Source organism: Octodon degus, unplaced genomic scaffold (assembly GCF_000260255.1).
Source record: "Octodon degus isolate 3935 unplaced genomic scaffold, OctDeg1.0 scaffold00024, whole genome shotgun sequence".
Taxonomy (NCBI): domain Eukaryota; kingdom Metazoa; phylum Chordata; class Mammalia; order Rodentia; family Octodontidae; genus Octodon; species Octodon degus.
In genome coordinates, this window is record NW_004524600.1 from 5475193 (window position 1) to 5495844 (window position 20652).

The following is a 20652-nucleotide window of genomic DNA, read 5'->3' on the forward strand; positions in this document are numbered from 1 at the left end:
CAGGCCCTTGCGCTTTCCAGGGCAGCGCTTATTCCACTAAGCCATCTCCCTGGCCTTTTTTTTGTATTTTAGAAAAGGTTCTACAGGGTGTTCAGGTGTTCAGGGTCTCACTACTAGATTGGATTTGTAGTGATCTGCCTGTTTACAGCCTTCCAAGAGCAGGGATTATAGGCATGCACCACCACGCCCAGTCTCAATTGCTGTCTCAGCGTGCCTCAGAGACTCGTTCAATCCCTGGTACCACACGCACGCTGAACTGGCCAGTGAGACTGGCATGGTGGCCCACACCTATAATCCCAGTGCCAAAGCTGAGTAAGAAGATATAAAAACTTTGAATAACCCAATACCAGGAAGTAAAATTGAAACTGTAATAAGAAACCTACCAACAGTACCAAAAACAAATAAACCAAACCAAAAAAACTTACCAATAAAGAAAAGCTTAAGTCCTCATGGATTCACAGCTAAATTCTACAAGAAATTTAGAGAACATTTAATGCCACCTCTTCTCAAATGCTTCAATGAAATTCAAACTCATTCTTGGAGACAAACTTCATTCTGATACTAAAACCAGAGATAGACCCAACTAAAAAAAGAGAACTATAGGCCAATCTCACTCATGAACATAGATGCAAAAATCCTCAATAAAGTACTAACAAAAGAATGTAACAAATCAAGAAGATTATACATCATAACCCAGTAGGATTCATCCCACAACTGCAGGGATGGTTCAACACATGAACTTCCATAGATGTAGTATACCACATCAACAGAGCCAAAGATGAAAACCACGTGATCATCTCAACAGATGCAGAAATAGCTTGTGACAAAGTGCAACACTCATTCAAGATAAAAACCCTTCAGAAAATCAGAATAGATGGTCCATATCCCAACTTGATAAAAGCCATCTATGAGAAACCAACAGCCAACATCATACTAAATGAACAAAAACTAAAAGCCTTCACTTTAAAATCAGAAACAAGATAAGATTGTCCACTCTCACCACTTCTGTTCAATATAGTTCTGAAAACATTAGCTATTGATAAGAATGAGAAACAGAATAAATGATTGCAAAGGAAGAAGTGAAATTATCATTATTTGCAGAGGACGTGATATTCTTCACAGAAGACCCCAAACACTACACCAACAAACTTGTAGATTTAATAACCAAATTCAGTAGCGTAGCAGGATACAAAGTCAACACTCAAATATCAGTAGCATTTCTGTACACATACAATGAATGCACTGAGACAGAAATTAGGGAAACCATGCCCTTTACAACAACACCCAAAATATGAAATACTTAGGAATCAATCTCACAACAGAAGTAAAAGATTTATACAGTGAAAGTTACAGTACTCTGAGAAAAGAGATCAAAGAGGATTTCAGAAAATGGAAAGCTATTCCTTGCTCCTGGAGAGAGCAAAAAGAAAACCCATGAAATGGAAAAGAATTATAGCTGACTTTTCACCTGACAAAGGCCTTCTATCTAGAACATATAAAGATTAAAAAGAAAAAAAAAATCAGGCCCCCAAAATTCAAAAACCCAATCAAAAAATGGGCATCTGAGATAAATATATACTTCTCAGATGAAGAAATACAAATGCAAATAAACATATGAAGAAATGTTCAATATCATTGGTCATTCAAGAAATGCAAATTAAAACAATACTGACAGTCCATCTCATCCCAGAAAGAATGGCTATCATCAAGAAGTCAACCAATAACAAAATGCAGGAGGGAAAAAAAAAAATGCAGGAGGGCCTGTGGGGAAAAAAGAACCCTTTTCCACTGTTCGTGGGAGTGCAGACTTGTATAACTACTATGGAAATCAGTGTAGAGATCCCTCAAAAAGCTAGGATTGGAAATCCCACTGAAGCCAGCTATTCCCCTCCTAGGTATTTTTCCAGAAGAACTGAAAACATCATATCACAGTGGTATGTGTAAACCATGTATACAGAAGCACAATTTGTCATAGCTAAATCTTGCAAGGAACCCAAGTACCCATCAACTGAGGAATGGATAAAGATGTGCACTTTTTACATAGAGAGGTATAAGTATTAATATCTCAAGAAAAAAGTACCATTCAAAATATACCTTAAGTTGAATTAAACAATATTGAGAAGGACAAACCCCACAAAGCAGAGCAAAGAAAAAATATGAGCTAAGAGACACTTAGTACATTAAGCCTCAATCTAGAGTTCAAGTTCTAGTTAACAGGTTTTCCAAGGAAAAATGTTTATTGATCAAATATATCATCTATCTTATAGTACTTTATAATTAATAAGCTAAAAATCTTAAAAGGTTTAACAGTTGATTTTCCAAATTTGTGGAAAAGTTTGCGAATAATTTGGAATAATTCTTAAGACAAAACATTATGTACAGTTTTTCTAAGTGCTTAATACTAAACTTATGGTTTTACTTGAGTAAATAGTGGCTTAAGAAAAAAGAGCTAAATCAGAAACTGTCCATTAACAGTCTAAGGATATGAATAATTAAATGAGATAAATCCAAGGAAGAAACTGGTTTTCTCTTCCTATATATTAGTGTCTGCATCTTGTACTATGAATAACTACTACAAAGACAACAATATGCAATGTATTAATTATTGTAACTGTCCTAACATGTTTTGAAACTGTCTCATTGCTATTTCTTCCTCAATAAAAATAATTTTATTTTATTTTTTGCAGAACCAGGGATTGAACTCAGATCCTCTTGCTTGCCAGGCAAGTGCTTATTCCGCTGAGCTCTCTCCCCGGCCCTAATAAAATTAATTTTAAAAAAACATATATATCTCCCAGTTTCTTTTGTGGCAGAAAGAATTACCTTTACTGAGTTCTTTGACTTCCAAAGAGGGAAAGAGAAGATAACGAATATTGACAGAGTATTCAGCTAAACGTGATCCATGATGAGGAACACTATAAAAAATTATTCCTCTGGTATTCTTTATAACAGTGCTCATTTCTGGCTTCTTAGAGGCTTCCAATAGCATTTTTTTGACAAGAAGACCTAGGCAAAAAAACCAAAAAAACAAAAAACAAAAAACATTATTTTAAAACCAGGTAAAGCATAATTCCTGTATTTCAAAAAACAGCTTCTTACAGAATTAACACTTATTAACATTCCTGATCCTTTAGAATTCATAGAACAAGCCGTTAACAGGCAAGACTCTAGAAACTTATCTGCAGGGCAGGAAAGATCTTCCCATCCCAGAATCCACGTCGCTCTGCAGGCATATCAGTCCCAGATTTAAACTGGGTATCGTATCATTGAGGTGACTGCAGCTCCCCACCCTGCCACATAGCCTGCACCCAGGAGACCACAAAGATGCAAAGTTATAGTCCCACCAAGGGCACCAACTGCTCTGGAAAAGGCACCTAGGAAGGCATCTTTTCCTCTATCACTCTACTCAAGTAATATGTACAAAGAGCACAAAGAAGGCAACTACAGATCTTTGAAGGGCTACAGCTACCTTTCTTTCAGCAAAAAGATGACCTGGGCTTGGCCATCCTGAGTATTTCATCAGATAAAGTGGGCTGGGGGCTGCAGAAAGGGCATCTCCAAGGCGGGTGGGAAGACAGCAGGGTTAGGGAGAGCAGCATGGGCAGAGCAACCTGAAGAATGCAATGGTGAGGGGACACAGGGAGGATGAAACGAGAGGCCTGCCATCCAGCAATGCTGGGGATCCAAGTCCAACTTGTAAACATCCCTTAGTATAAAGCTGACAAATTACCAGGACATGAAAGCATCAACCCCTGCTCTCTTGCATGGTTTGTATTAGTTGTCCTAATTTCTAGAAAAACAAAGGGCAGAGAAGGAGAGCAGCAATATTAAAACAGGGGTGGGTTGGGGGGTGCTGCAAGTGAGTAAATAGAGAAATGAAGGAACTTCAAGTAAGCCCCACTGGTGACAACTTCACAAGTCATTCTCCAAAGATTAAACCATTCTTACCTCCCATACTGTGCGATATCCAAATTATTGGTCTATCCCCAACACCAGCAGCTCTGAGCTTCCTAAGAAGTTCATTGCTTCTGAATGCAATGGATTTTCTGAACAAAACAAAAACAGCAGGCATGACACGAGGCATGATCCCCCAAATCTTGCTATCTAACTACAAGTCCAGAATGCTATATACTTTATTTTGGAGTGAGGGATACCCCCACTTGCTTAGTTTCTGAAGTTGCTCACTCTGCAGCTTACCACACTCGCATAATTAGAGCCACCTATTTACACAATAGCCCATTTGTGTACTAAAAAGTATTGTTTCAGCATCAAATATGTCTGGCAGTTTTTTTAGGTCAAACCTGGAGTCTTAGCCCAACTTCCACGAGCAATTAGGGGAAGTGTGTGTGAGTTCCTTTTTTTTTAGTTTTCATTGTTTATTGTGGCATAATAGAAGCAACAAAAGTTAACACAACAGTTTTTACTACATGATTCAGTAATTTCATGTTTCTTAAATTGCTAGGTGTGTGAGTTCCAATTCCACTGTCTGATGATAAAAGACTCTAGACTCTATTGTCTCTTCTGCGCATTTTGATTCTACTTGTATTCATTCTGTAAATATTAGGCTTTCATAATTTTGGTTTATTATTTAGAAATATATGAACTATTCAAATTGGTGAATTCAAACTAAGTAATTCTATTTATTTAATTACTTAAAAAATTTAAAACTCATTATTTATTTGGTACAAGGTCTCACTACACAGCTCGGACTCATAGTGGTCATCCCATCTCAGCCTCCCCATTGCTGAGATCACAGGCATGAACCACCATTTATGGTTTCAGTGGCCAGCGCAGTGCACCTGGGATTCTGTAGTCGACACAGCATTCTGTACCAGGATTGAACTTAGGTCCTTGTGCTTGCCAGGCAGCCGCTTAGATGGCTGAGCTATCTTCCCAGTACCATCAAACTAAGTAATTTTAAAACTAAAGGAATACTTCAAAATTATCCAGCTTGATAGTTGCAACCTGTTTATCTATAAATACTCTTCTTCAGAACAAAGGTTCCCAGAGCTCCCAGGAGAAAACAGGAGACCTGGACCCTGCTGCTTGCCCTGAGCATCTTCTCAGGCACCTTTGCCAGCTCCATGCAGGCAGCAGTGTTTTATAACAATGAGTAGACCTTCTCCCTCAATCTGTACATGAAGGTTCCCACATGCATTAAACTATCTAACACTAGTCAGTGAGTTAAAGGCACAACTGAGCTACAATCAACATCCTATCCCTAGAAAATTTTATTATTGAATTACAAAGGAACTAGGTTTGGAGCACAATAGTGATAATATATCTAAGATTTCACTGTTTCGATAAGAAAACCCTGGCTTAGAGTGTAGTTCAATGTTAGGGCACGTACCTAGGATGTTCATGACCCTGATATTCATCGAATTTGATCTCCAGCATTAAAAAAAAAAAAAAAACCCTGCTTATGGTATTAAAAGATAAAAATCAATTCCCATCTCAGAGGATCTGCTTGACCTGAGCCTTTCTTTATTTAATGTCTCCTCTAAAGTTACCTTTCCATAGGGCATCTTGCTCTCCAGTCACTGAGGCTGGTGTCATACTCCACAGATATAATTCGAAGAGCAGGACAGTCTCTTGCTAACCATGTCTAAGAAAAATGAAAGTCACATAAGAACATGCATGAATTCCACTTCAACTTACTTCAACTTACTCTTAGTAGTTGAAATTATAACTAAAGGCCTCAGGCAATGAACAACTGATTAAATACAATGCTGAAATAAAGACTGAAGGTGACCACAAATAAAAGATTCTATCTTTTTATAATCTCTGGACAAAGTAATATGAACAGATCACCAGCATATTCTCAACTTAATCTGGTATAGCCCAGAGTGAAGCTTGTTTTTGGAGTCTAGATCCAAAAGGCTTTTAAAAGCATTTAGTCAAAAGCCATGATCTCTGAACAGTCTGTGTAGTCCAACTGAGAACTTTGGACCTGAGAATTCAAAGATAATAGTGACAGGTACAGTTCATCTTTGGGACTCCTGGTTTCACGGTCATCTTCACACTTCAGCATCACTAACTCTCTGTCTTTGTGAAGGTGAGCAAAAGGTAGTCAAGGAAAGCCCTGAAAACTATCCCCACCCATATGGAGCACCAATCCAAAATGAGCTTTAGTTAAATTCCATTCAATGAATTTATTCTAGTGCTAAGGCTCTCTGGAAAAAATAATAAAAAAGAAATACGAAGTAGAATTACTCTTAGAAATCTTTCTAGTTTTATAACTATAATAATTATAAAGTTATTAGATAATTATAGTTATATTACTTTTTATTATGCTTCAATGGAAGTGAGTTATGTTCTTACCCCTAATTTTTACTTAAGAGAATATTCTTTTAGAGGCTATCCCCTAAATGTAAACATACTACAAGTGTCCCTAAATCCCAGAGGAGAAAAGATACAAGACACAGGGAAGCTGCAAGAGCAGTGGCACATCAGCTGGCCAGAGCTGCTGCTCCTTACCTTGGGCCAGCACGTGGTATACCTGTCTTCATCCTCCAAAGCCTTTTCAGTCAGAACCTGCTCAGTGTCCTGCTGGCGCCATGTTTTGAATGCTGCTCCCATAAGGCCATGAATAAAAAGGACATCGGCTTTAATGGGCTGACTAGGAGGAGAGAGATTTTTAAAGAGAAGCAGAATAAACGCATTATTGCTATGATAAGACTTTATACATCATCCTGTGGGTGATGCTTTGGCAGGCTTACATGATATAAAATAAGAATTATGGCCAGTGTTAAAGCACAAGGATTACTTAAGTATCCTTGAAGGACTCTGGACAAAGAAATACACAGCGCATGTCACTTCTCTAACAAGGGAGCTGTACCTAGCTAGGCAGACCAGCCAGAGGTGACTACAGTGAGCTCAGAGGTTGTGTAAGTGACAGACTACCCTCTGAACAAGTTCAAAAAATATACTAAAAATCTAAGTATTTGACAATCAAAAGATATGTTGATATAGTTTCAAAGTCAGTATACACAAAACATCAAAATTTTATTAAAGAAAACATTTATAGGGCTGGCCTGATAGCTCAGTGGACTAAAGTGGTTTGATCAAAAAAATAAATAAATAAAGTGGTTTGATCCCCGGTGTACTGTGCTGGCCCTGTCTACAGGGTGCAATGAGATGGCAACTGAGACTGGGCTTGGTGGCACACACCTGTAATCCCAGTGGTTGGGAGGCTGAAAACAGGAGGATCACTAAGAGTCCAATCTACATAGTGAGACCCTGTAGACCCTGTCCTGATACAGAAATAAATAAATAAATAAATAAATAAAATATTTATGAGATGTTAGGCTAGTATGTTTTTTCTTTGGAGATAGTAAAAATTATAGCTAATGCATTAGTTACAAACTATAGTATACATGTAATTATATAACACATACATAATATAATCATTTTATTTACAAATTGGAATTGAATATTCAATTCCACTTAATTGGAACTGAATTAGATTTTCAAATTTCAATCCTTTTGCTATTTCTTGAAATTGTTTCTAAAGTATGAAATGAAAATACAAGAACTATGTACATTTTTCATTGCCAGTCTTTCTATACGTACTGCCTCAGCAATGGCACAACAGGAAACAGTAACCAGCAACAACATTAAGAGGAACAAGAATGTAACTTTTTATATCTGATTCCTTCCTAGTGCATTTTGACTCTTAGCATAAATGTTCACCAGCCTGCAGCTCCAAGCACACACTGAGGTTCATCTGGCTGCCTACATCAAGGAAGTAATATCTTCTTCCAATTTAGACTAACTTCTGCAACCCAAATCAATTACTGACTCAGATCTAAGTGAAAATGCCTTGAAATGAAGAAAATACACATTACAAAGTGAAAGTGCTACACAGCCTAACAGGTGAATGCAACCTCACTGGAGGGTGGCCATCTGCAGAGAACCCTGACGATTTACTTCTTGTGCCTTCATACACCCTTCAGCTCTTCTGAGGTTATTACGGACAAACCATTTCAGTACTAAGTATTTGATTTATGAATAAGGTATTGAACTTATCTAACTTATGCAGAAGTACATTAAAACTTTAAGTCCTCTGGCTTTATGTCCTAAAGAGAACAAAGCCAGTATCGTTTGCTCACCTTGTTCGGTGCTGGGGATGAAGCACGTACACGCCATCCTGGTATTTCTCTTGCACAGTTTCTCGATCTAGGTTAGCCAGAGTTCTGGCAGCATGTGATGCCTCCATTATGTGCTGAGATTTCAATGCTTCTGCCATTATTGTCACCCAGCCTAGTAAAAAGAAAAGATCTGAATACTAACCCAAATCTGTCTCACATTGTAGGGAGGTTTCAAATGGAAACAACCTGTTGGAGAAAGGCAACCCTCAAGTGTTCGTCCTGGGTGGGGCAGCCTGACATGCTAGCTCCATTCTGCTCCAAGAGCCTGAGTCCCACAGTACACTGCTGTGGCGTCCCCAGCCACAGGCTCCTTGAGGGATATCACAGAAGGAAAGGAGTGCAAGAGCCATTTTATCTATTCAGGAAATCTAATACATTGTAATTGTTGGAGGTGAGGTCACCAAAGGGAAGAGAATCCTATAATGTTTTACTTTTTGCAAGAATTATGAAACCCAACAGGTTAATACTACTAATTTCATCCTTACTTAAATCATACTAGCAGCCTTTACTACAAATAAAAAAACTACTTAATAAATGCATCTGATACAAAAAAGTCATAAAATCTAGAGTTCAGGAAGAAAAAACTCATTCTTTAACAGAAGGCAAACACACACTTGTAATCCTGAGTAGAGACTGAGAAAGGGGGCCAGTGAATTAAGGCCAGGTTGGCCTACAATGTGAGTTAGGACAGCCTGAGTTACACAGCCCCAAAACATGGAGGCAAAGGCAGGAGGACGACCATGGGTTGAAGGCCAGCATGGACCAGCTACACCCTATCTAAAAAATAAAACAAAACAAAATTGCATATATGTAAATATGTATGCAAGTGCAAACATGCACACATGCACAGAAAAATACACAAAAGATCTGGAAAGATACAGTACACCAAACTCAAAGAGTTGTTACCTCTTAGGAGGGAGATGAGATGGACTAATTCTATAAAAAAAGTTGGTTTAACTGTTTTGCTATATCTTTTCTGAAGTACTTACAGTAAGGACCTATTTATATATTATTTATATAGCTTAGGGGCCAGGGAGATGGCTCAGTAGAATAAGCGCTTGCCTGGTAAGCACAAGGCCCTGAGTTCAATCCCCGGTTCCGCAAAAAAAAAAAAAAAAAGGAAATATATAGCTTAAAACAAAGCTGAACATGAGCCTTCAGGACAGACTTGGGCTCAACTTTCTGTTCCCCATTTAAGTGCAATTTTCACAACCTTATCAATAGTAGATACTACCAGTATCTTTAACTTTTGTAAATCTAAAGGCAAAATTTTGCAGGTCTGATACTATTTACACTGACATAAAATATAGAAAAATTGAGTAAAGACACAGAATACCTAGGAGAGTAAATTAAAACATGGCTACCAGAGCAGAATTCAAATTGGAGTATTGGGAGTAATGCGAACGGACCAAAAAGAAAATACAGTAACTATGGCAAAACGTTAGCAATGCAAAAGAGGAGAGCTGGGTGTGATCATGCTCCACACCTGTCATACCAGCATTCGGAGAAGCTGAGGAAAGAGGATTACAAGCATTTCAAGCGCAGTCTGGGCAACTGAATGACTTAGTAAGACCCTCTCTCTCAAAAAAGAAAAAAATCTGGGGACTTTGTATATCGAAATGCAAAGGTTTAGATTCAATCTCTAGGACTGCCAAAAAGGGGCTGAGGAACAGAAATCAGTGGAGAAATGAGGTTAAGAATTTTGGTTCCTATTTTTCCTACTTTTTAATTTTCCTCTAATTTGTGCTGAGTCAAGGGGTCCAGCTCAAAGGGGGCCCTTTCAGCTATTTTACAGACTATCAAAAAAACAATACCCGAGATACTGAAAGGAGGGGAGAGCCATGCACAGCTGGAGGCCTTGTAAGAGATACTCCTTTTCCTATTGTCAAGAAAAAAAAAAAAAAGAAAAAAAAAAAACAAGAACAAATTTGGGTGGAAGGGTAGTAGGGAGAACTGAAATTACTGAAGTAGGAAGCAGGGTCATCTGAAAGAAGGGAGACTATGAAGAAAGCTTACAACACTCACTGCTAAGAATACAAGGACACACTGACTGGAGAAATACGGTTCTGAGCAATAACGACAATCCTTCAATTTGTTGAACATAAAGGACTGAGACAATCAGTCTGCAATGATTCTGTGCATAACCACAGAACTAGCAAATAACAGGCTTTATACAGGGTTGCACTCTGACCAAGGGGGTGTGAAAAGATAATCAGGAAATGGAGGTGGCAGGTACTGGGAAGAATTTTACTGAAATGACGAACCAGGAAGACAAGCAGAGCCGAAGCTCAAGACAAATCAGTAAGACTGATGACCCGCGAAAGCAGTAGAGTCAGAAGACAGACTATTCTGGTAGACAAGAAAACTAAACACTCTGGGAGCAGATGTGAGGAGGATATACGGAGGGAGTTATATCAGTGATTCTTCAGAGTAATTGTGGGCAGTGACTCAGTCAAAGATCTGGCATGGGAATGGAGTACGGACAACTCAGGAGCAACAGCAAAGGTTGCTATAAACTGGTGCAGAGCCAAGTGCCACCTGCAGAAGGGTGAGCTTCTTTTTTTAAAAAACAGTTAACAGTCTGAAAACTGTTTTGTTTTTGTGGAACCAGGGACTGAACTCAGACTACTGAGCCATCTCCCCGGCCCCATGATAACTGTTTTGATCAACTAACTAGCCTGCTTTAAAATTTTTTCATCTCCATCCCATCAATGAACCTGAAGATAGGTAACAGAAATGCCCCAAAGTACAACCTAAAATTAACAAAATTAAAGAGTATCAATGACCTCCAGGACAGAATCAAGACTATCTCATATAGTCGAATACATATTACTGAAGTTCCACAAGGAAGGAAGGGAGAAAAGGGGGAAAAAAACAAACACTTGGAGATATACTGGGTGGGAAGTTTCCAAATTTGATCAAACAAATACACACACACACACACACACACACACAGAGAGAGAGAGAGAGAGAGAGAGAGAGAGAGAGAGAGAGAGAGAGATTCATTTAGTTCAGTGATTTCCAAGCAGGCTAAATATAAAAATTACACTAAGGCACTTCAAAGTCAACTACTGAAAATCAATTCTATGTAATCTTAACAGAGAAAAGATCACATATATAAGAACAAAAGTGGGAAGAGAAGAATCTTTTCATTGGACAATGGATGCCAGGAGAGGACGAGATTTTTAAAGTTCTGACAGAAAAAAGAACATTATCCACAAAGAAATTTTTATATCTTTGCTTGAATACAAAATAAAACCAAAATAAGTACATTTTCAAAAAATGATAGTTGTTGGGGGCTAGGGTGATAGCTTAGTAGAATAAGCACTTGCCTGAGTTCAATCTCTGACATTGAAAAAAAAAAAAAAAAAAAAGACAATTGTAAAAACGTGTTGCCTGCAGACTTACTACACAAGGATTAAAGAAAATTATTATATCAGATATAAATTTAAATATACAGAAAAGGAAGAGCACTGAAGATAAAAACCACTAAGTAAATAAAAGACCTTTTCTTTCCAACATCCCTTAAATGTCACTTGACTATTGCTGTCTCAGTTACTTTTCTCCCTGGTGAGACAAAACACTGAACGTTCAAAGTTAAAGGAAGAAAGGTTTTTTGGCTCACAGTTTGCAGAAATTTCAGTCTACAGTGGGCTGGCTCCAAGGCAGAGTAGCACAGCAGAGGGACACTGGAGAGGAGAAACAGTTCATGGTATGCAAGCAGCAGTGAAGCATCAAGGAAGCAGCAGCAATAGCCTACTTCTTCCTTTTACCTCTTTCAGGATACCCACCCTTTGGGTGGTGCCACCAACACCCCAGGTGGGCCTTCCCATTATCCAGACCCAGAACTATGCCACACCAATCAATGGGCTAATTTAATAATCACACACTCTTAATCCCAGGATTAAATCCATCTAACCTCGAAAAGCCCCACTTATGTCCACATCTAGACATAAGCCCTAACATTTGCTATGATTTTCTGGGCATGGTGGTGCTTACTTGTAATTCCAGTACTCAGGAGGCTGAGGCAAGAGGATCACTGTGAGTTCAAGGTCAGTCTGAACTACATAGTAAGATCTTGTCTCAAAAAAACGAAAACAAACAACAAAATAATTTGCTATAATTTGAATGCCCTCTGACATTTTTATAACTATCTTTTTTTTTCAGTCATCAGTGTGACTGTATTATTAAGAGATGAAACCTTTAAGAGATGAACAGCGCATAAAGCCTCTTCTCATGGGCAGAATTAAAGTCTTCCTGAAAAAGGCTTCATGCCACATTAGACTGGCAGGCTGGCCTCTCCTTCTGACTTCTACCATGTGATGATACAACATGGCCTAACCAGACATCTTGCTCTGGATTTCTCAGCTTCCAGGAATGTGAGAAAAAAAATTTTGTCCTTTATAAATTATCTAGTCTCACGTATTTGGTAGTAAAAGCATAAAATGAACTAAGACAACTGTTCAAACAAAGAAACAAAATAACAATGTATCACAAGCCCTGTAACACATTTTGTTAGGGATGTGAATTATAGGGTTGTAAGAATCTCACATCATATGAAACAGCATGAGACTAATTCCAGTATACAGTTGAAGATGTAATTGTTTTTTAAAAATATATACGTACTAACTATATAAAATACAAAAGAAAAAGGGGGAGAAAAGTAAAAATATATTCAATAAAATAGGAAAGAGAAATAACCAAAGTACAGAGATAACAGAAAACAAGGAGCAAAATGACAGACACACTCAATATCAATAACTACATTAGAGGGGGTGGGAATGTGTCTCAGTGTTAGAGTTCTTGCTTCATATCAAGGCCCTGGGTTGGTTCCTCAGCACTGCACACATATACATATATATACAAGAGACAAACACTGATTAGAAGAGACCATAAAACTGAATCTAAAGAAATATCCAATTATATAACCAACATAAAAGACATCCAAATTTTAATTAATTTTTCCCTATTAGTGTATATGACACATAATACATTCATTATGAGAAATATATATATATGTATGTGTGTGTGTGTCTGTGTGTATATCACATCTTGACCATTTTTCTTCCCTTACCCCTCACTCCCTCTTGTTTGAAGTTACAGATAAGTGAAAATAAAGAAATTTTATTTCTTGTAATTCTAACATTGAAGGGGCTGAGACAACAGAATTACAAATTTAAGGTCATTCTGGACTACACAGCAAGGTCCTGCCTTGGGAAAAAAAAAAAAAAGAAATAAAGATAAAATCTACAGTATATTATATAAACAACAATCATAAGAAAAAGCCAGTGTGGCTTTTACAATATCTCACACAATGGGCTGGTCAGATAGCTCAGCATATTAAAGCGCCTGCTTAGGCAGACATAGGGACCAGGGTTCAATCCCCAGCACGCAGTGCCAGCCCCACCCCTGGGGTGCACTGAGATGGTGACTGAGATGGGGCGTGGTGGCACATGCCTGTAATCCCAGTGCTTGGGAGGCTAAAAACAGGAGAATCACTATGAGTCCGATCTATGTAGTGAGATCCTGTAGACCCTGTACTAAATACATAAAAAAAAAAAAAAAGAAATACAAAGACTTATAGGAAAGGAATATTACCAAAGATAGAAATGTTTGTATAACATTAAAAAAGTACATGAAGGCAAAATGTATGCATCCATATGCATGTATGTACTTGTTGGTCAAAGGATACAAACTTCAAATACGGGGAAATATGTTACAGATCTTTATCATACAACATGGTGACTATAGTTAATCATAATGTCTTGCATTTGTAAAAATTTCCAAGAGAATAGATTTTAAGTGTTCCTACCATCAAAAAAGAATGTGAAGTAACATATATAAATTACCTCAATTTATGTACTCCACAATGAATACATATTTTAAAACATCTATATATCATAAACATACCCAGTTTGGTTAATGAGAACACACCTTAGAATCACAGAAAATGAACAATTCACACACACACACACACACAAGGGAGGTGGGAAGAGAGGGAGGGAGGGGGCAAGGGAAGTCAGAAAACATTTCAAACTGAATTTTGAAAATACGTAACAAAATTTGAGTGGTATATCTAGAACAAAGTGAAAGAGAATTTTATTGCTTTAAGTACCAATATGAAAAAAAAATATTGATTTTTAAAACATCTCAAAATTTTTGACACTATTCTCATCATGAAGTGATGAATCTAAATCTCTTCTGTATGGGCTAGTCTTAGTGACTACCTCCCAATCATTTAGGGTACAAATTCCTACCAAGGATAGGTTAGAAAAGATAAAAGAATATATATTTGGCTTTTTCTCTTGAAACACTTACCACCCTTGGAACCCATCAAGTTTCAAGGGAGCCCAGGGTATATGGAAAGGAGCCAGTGCCCCCCAGCTTTCAGCCTGGTACCTCCCAGATGACAGCCCATAGCAGCCCAAAAGCCATGTGAGAAAGCTGTCATTCATGTGTGTCCCCTAACCCACAGTTGAACTGCTCTTGCTAACACACATGAGGCAGGTGCATGCTTTCCCCACAGAACTCAACTCAAATTTCAGATTCCTGAGAAAAACAAATGTCCACTGGCTCAACCCTAGACTTTTGGGTGGTTTCATACATGGCAAGACATAACTGAAAAAAGAAGAAAGGTTATAACCAGGGATCTAAATTATTACCTCAAGCTATGAAAAGAATAAATAATTGTAAAAAAAAAAATCAAATCAACATGGAAGAAATACACAACAGATGCCTTTTTTTTGTTTTTTTTTTTTTTTTTTGCAGAACCAGGGATTGAACTCTGGCCCTTGTGCTTGCCAGGGAAGTGCTTATTCCACTGAGCCATCACCCCGGCCCCAAAAGGCAGAAGGGTTTTTTTGTTTTGTTTTTTGTTTTTGCTCCGAATGCCTTCAGGGCAGGTTTGGCTGGCTTGAGTTGTGGGGATTGAACCACAGCAACCTGAGCCTGCCTGCTTTGTTGAAGCAGCCACTTCAAGAACTGAGCTAAGGGGCAGGCCCCCCAGATGCCATATTTAGTTCTCAAAGCTCAACAAATTTGCTATAGGTCCTTTACATAAAGTTTGCTAACCCCTAAACTAGATTTTATCAAAATTAAATCTATCAGTCTAAAGATACTCAAAGATTCATAGTTTCTAATCTAAACATATCAAAGTATTCACAGTTTCTAAACAGGTGTATGAATCAATATATCCAAGTATGTGTAAACTTATTTGTATCTATGTGTCTATTGTTTCTTGCTCTATTCAAACAGCTAATAATGACACTGCAGGAGCAATAAGCACTCTGATCACCTAGGTCCTGGGCTCCAATGATCACTCTCCACTAAAACACAGAGAAATGAGCTTAAAACATCTCATGATACAAGAGAGAAATGACTCTTTATGAAATGATTTGGGTGTATCACAAGGACACAAGGACAAGTTGATTTGAGTCTCTCACTAGTCAAACCTCAGCCAACTTGATAAGTTATTAAGGAGTATGTGGGAGAGCTTCCAGCTTCCCTGCACCTGCAGGACCTTCCCGGACCAAAACCCAGGCACGCTGTGTGAGTGAGACCCTCTGCTGTGCCCTTGGGATCCCTCCACCCCTCTGGAGCCCCCGCCCCCACGCCCGCTGAGTGAGAGCTTCTGTGACACTCTTGGGACCCCCAGATCCAGCCCAAGCCCAGGTCTGGCGAGTGTGTGGGAGAGGTTCTGCACTCCCCTTTGCCCCCTGGGCCAGAGGTACAATAGAGGGGAACCACAGGTTCACTTCCAAGGGCTGCAGCAGGAAGGAGCTGAACACAACAGCTAGACCCAAGCCAGACATAACTTATAAGTTATTAAACCTAGGAATAAATTACAAACCATTATGATCAGAAAATCATGTGTCCATGGTGATGGCGGGAGGGAAAAAGAAAAAAAAAAAAAAAAAAGAGAGAGAGAGGGCTCTTGCTTCTATGGAATGCCAACTGCTGAAAAACAAATGAAGATAGTAAGCCAGAATCAGGGACCACTGTGCAACCATCAAGGTAAAGTCTGGATCAGGCAGGAATTTTTACAATATGAGTAATAAGATATGTGCCTGGTCTATTAGTTGCAAAGGGGAAAATAAACTATACCCTGGGCCTCTTTTTGGCCTATGCCAAGTCACACTAAAAATTATATAAATAATCAGATGGTCAACACGGTAAAACTTGTTCTTCTATGAGTGTCATACACTGACTTCTTTAGGACTGGATATCTGCAATCACAAATAATTCCTTGCCCCTACCAAAATAACATGCTCGAGAACAACAGTAACCCTAAGCGAAGTCCCAAGCCTATTGAAAAATAAATGCATCATAAAAGGCGGCAGTGGAGGGGCTGGTGAGATGGCTCAGTGGTCTAAAGCACCTACTTAGAACAAGCTTAGCAAAGCACAGGGACCGCGGTTCAATCCCCCAGCACCACATGCCAGCCAGCCCCGCCCCCTGGTGGGCTGAGCTGGCCACACACACACACACACACACACACACAAAGGCGGCAGGGGGAAAGCAAAAGATTAGATTAAAAAAAAAACTCAGTATGTAATAAAGTTGTTACCTGAGTGGACTATAGCTGAATGCAGGTGTTCGTTCAAAGCCATGTTCCCGATAACACGCATGATATTTCTCTGAACTTTAGGGTAGTCCTTGTGAAGTTGGTACAGCCTCTGAAGTAGTTGCAAGCCTCCATTTGCTTTGATGTTATCACAGTGTGCAGATATCTAGCACAATAAATTAACAACAGCTTGTTTTATGTTGCACAGTTCACTATACAAGATGACACAGCATGCTTTAGGGATGACCACATGGCTCCTGCTCCCAAACAGACAAGCAGTCAGACTACTCAAAATTCTTCAGTCAATTTACTTAAATAAGCACATGCCTATCTATATGGGAAGTATTTCAAATTTTTGAAAAACTCTCAAGAAAACATATTTCACCAGAACTTCTGAAATTTTTATTCTGTGTTTAGTTTATCACACTAAAAAACTGTTTCAAGAACAAATCCCAGTCACCTTTAAGATTACAGGAGGGTTTGGGTCTAGGTAACCATGCTGAGATATGGTTTGAGATTCTCCCTAGATTGTCATCATGGGTAAATGCCTGCTCATCCCAGAGAGGTCACTGTGCACATCCACAGCATCACTGACAGAGTTGAGGAAAAAGGGGTTGCCCATTTTCTATTAGCAGTGGACTTTGAGAAAAAGAGATACACACATCTCCGGAGTTAATCTTTACTATGTGTCAAAGGTTTGGAGAACACTGATTAAGGAAGTAATTTCTTGATTGGTGGAAAAATAACTCAGATATGGTTATCTAATCCTGCTGGAAGGCTAAGCAGTGTATTATGCAGCATGCAGTTTAGTGTGTTATGCAATGCTTAATAAAAATAAAATAAAGAAAAAAAAATTTTCAAGCTGGGCATGGTGGTGCACACCTGTAATCCCAGCACTCTGGGAAGCTGAAGCTGAAGGATCACAAATTCAAGCCCAACCTGGGTGACTTAGCAATTCAGCAAGACCCTGTCTCAAAAACAAGATATTAAAAAATTTTAAAACATTTCTTTCAACTTATCGTGATACTTTAACTTAAAACTACTTTGAAATGTTTTTCCAATCTTTAGAACTCTGCCATTTGATACTAGGAAACAGTCCACTGAATAAGCAGGTAGATTTTGCTTCCATTAACAAGGACTCACACAGATCTGACAAATGACACCTGTGACCTCACACCCCACCCTCCACCATGCCCACAGCAATGAGGCTGGCCTAAAACTCAGGAAGGACTTAAAGAGGAACTTGAATTCTTAATGAAGAAAAGAGATAAAAGGAAAACAAAAAAAAAGGGAAATATTTACATTACGGCACCAGAATTGACCAAGTCATAATCTGCCTGACATTACTGGGTATAGTCTCACTTCATTGAAGCATGAGTTTAGCCACTGATACGACATGTCATGTATATATAACAAATTTCATCCTCAAATGTTTGTTGAATTGTATCATATTTTAAGTACACTAAAAAATATGCTTTTAGACATATACCAACTGAGACCTGTGCTAATTTGAAAGGTTTCTGGAAAGGTTAACACCATTGTGCTTTCTGCTCCAAATAAATTGGTTCCTTCAGGAGCCACATGGAAATCACATCACATGGAGTGCCTCCCCACATTCCTCCTACAAGCCTGCACTCACTCTACTTTATGGGCAGTACCTCATTTCATGGGGGTATACTTAGGAAATACCTAGGAAGCACCATGCTTTTAAACCATGTCTAGTCATTTACAATATTAAATGGAGAGTTTAGAATTTAGGGTTTCTGCTGATTTGAGGAGGATCACTGCACCAACCTCACTGGAGAGCCCTGCTACACATGCAAATTTCTGGATTCCATGCCAGATCAAATTGCCACGGATAAGCAAAAAATGTGCATTTTTAATGTGCTTCCTGGGTGATGTTTATGCATTACATTTCTGCACTACAGACTTGATACTTTGTTCTTTCTTAAATTTGTGATCATATCAGAAAACATTCCACAATACCAAAAAACTTAAAAATCACTGGTACATGATATAATTATGATTAAAGAATATATAGATGTTATGGAGAAACTATTAGAGCTTTCACTGATACAAATAGCTTGTTGCAGCATGAGTGCAAAAGGTTTGCCACCACCGGTCATCTAATATTGTCTTTTTTCCCCATCTTCCACATCTTTGGCAGATGTTTTAATAGAAATTAACTATCTGGTAATATGTGTAAAAAAAATCTCAGAAAAGTAGTAAAAGAAAGACTAATTGAAAAGTGAATGCTGGGGGTGGGGAGATAGTGCGGCAGTCTCAGCACCTGCCTGGCAAGTGCAAGAACCTGGGTTTGATCCCCGGATGCCATGCTGGCCCCAAAACTGAGAGTGGTGGCACACAACTGCAATCCCAGCACTGGGAAGCCTGGGACAATAGGATCACTATGAGTCCAAGGTGCACAGTGAGACCTTGTACCAAATAAGTAAATAAATACGTATTTTTTTTTAATTTTAAGTAAATAAAAAGTAAAGTGAATTCTATATTTAAGCAATGGGTTTCTTTCTTCATATGGAAGAAAAAAATACTTACCAAAATGAAGCTTGTGCACTATTGCTAAATCATGATTATCATTTCTAACAAATAAAATGAGAAAAAAGCAGAAATTTAAAAGTAAGTGAAGGTGGTATACACCTGTAATCCCAGCACTCGGGAAGCTGAGGCAGGAGGCTCAGAGCAAATTCAGGCCAGTCTGGGCTACAAAGTGAGTTCAAGGCCAGCCTAAACAACATAGAGACCCTGGCTCTAAAAGACCAGGAAAAACAAAAGCCTTTCTTTAACTTTTTATAATAAAGGAGGATTATTTCCCTTGCCCGAACCAACCTATACAATTTATTTCAACGTAACTAACCAAAGTAAACTACAAGTTTAATGGGAAAATTACCTCAGAATGTTTTACTATAGCTTCTAAACAAAACATTTCCACCGTAGCTGAAGGAACTTCTCCAAAGCTTTCAGCATAAGGAAGTCCATTTCCTCCAAAACACCATAAGCCACCCTGGAATTAAGATAGTTAAACTTTGTACTGAAAAATAATAAATATCTCTCTACCATATACAGTATTAGAAAGTCCTAATACGCATGGATCCTAAAAGACTTTAGAAACTTAAAAGGAATTATATGCAAACTTATTAGAAAATGTATGTTGCTTACTAGAAAACACATGGAATTATTATCAGGAGAGAACAATCTTGCATCTTTTTCCTTCTTTCCCCTCTGTATCTTTTCATCAAAAAGGATAAAGATTGACATACAACTCTTAATCAAGTAAGAAAAGCCCAGGGCTGATAATAATCTTCTAATGTTATCTCTTTTAGCCACTAGCAATTTGTACAATATATTATTTCCAGATTACATGAACAGGGTCTACTGCAAGTCTAATAATCAAAAAATTTTAAAAAGGAAAAAATTATCATGGGATAAATTAAAGACCACAATGATAATGAACACTGAGCTTTCAATTCTTCCCAAGTTGAAATTCAAGTTCATACAGAATAATAAGTAAGAATAGCTAGGAAAATTTTAAATTAGAAAAGTAGTTGGGGGCTGGGGTGATAGCTCTGGTGGTCTAAGCAGCTGCCTGGCAAGTGCAAGAACCCAGATTTGATCCCTGGTACCACATGCCGTGCCAGCCACAGGTCCCTGGGCACACTGTGCTGGCCCCAAAACAAGGGATGGTGGCACACACCTGTAATCCCAGCGTTGAGGAGGCTCAGACAAGAGGATCACTATGAGCCAGAAATGTGTAGCAAGATTCTCTATCAAAATAAAAAAGTAGTTGGAAGTATTCCTAATAGAAATGAAAACATAGCACAAAGAAGAAAATGGAGGAAATTTTTTAACTCTTCCATAGATCAAGGGTTAATATTAATAAACATTAATCTTTCATAAATCAGTGTGACATATACCATCAAC

At 38.3% G+C, this 20652-nt stretch overlaps 1 protein-coding gene across 3 annotated transcripts in view; it reads right to left on the reverse strand.

Moving 5' to 3' along the window:
* Serac1 (serine active site containing 1) overlaps positions 1 to 20652 on the reverse strand; it is a 74841-nt gene that overhangs the window by 11509 nt on the left and 42680 nt on the right. For all 3 annotated transcript variants that reach the window (XM_004628508.2, XM_004628507.2, XM_023712240.1), the window contains 7 exons: positions 19622 to 19735; positions 16717 to 16879; positions 8112 to 8262; positions 6478 to 6619; positions 5511 to 5605; positions 3949 to 4046; positions 2824 to 3006 (listed from right to left, as the gene is read on the reverse strand). In XM_004628508.2, the coding sequence (XP_004628565.1) occupies positions 2824 to 3006; positions 3949 to 4046; positions 5511 to 5605; positions 6478 to 6619; positions 8112 to 8262; positions 16717 to 16879; positions 19622 to 19735 (946 nt within the window). The remainder of the gene's footprint in view (positions 1 to 2823; positions 3007 to 3948; positions 4047 to 5510; positions 5606 to 6477; positions 6620 to 8111; positions 8263 to 16716; positions 16880 to 19621; positions 19736 to 20652) is intronic.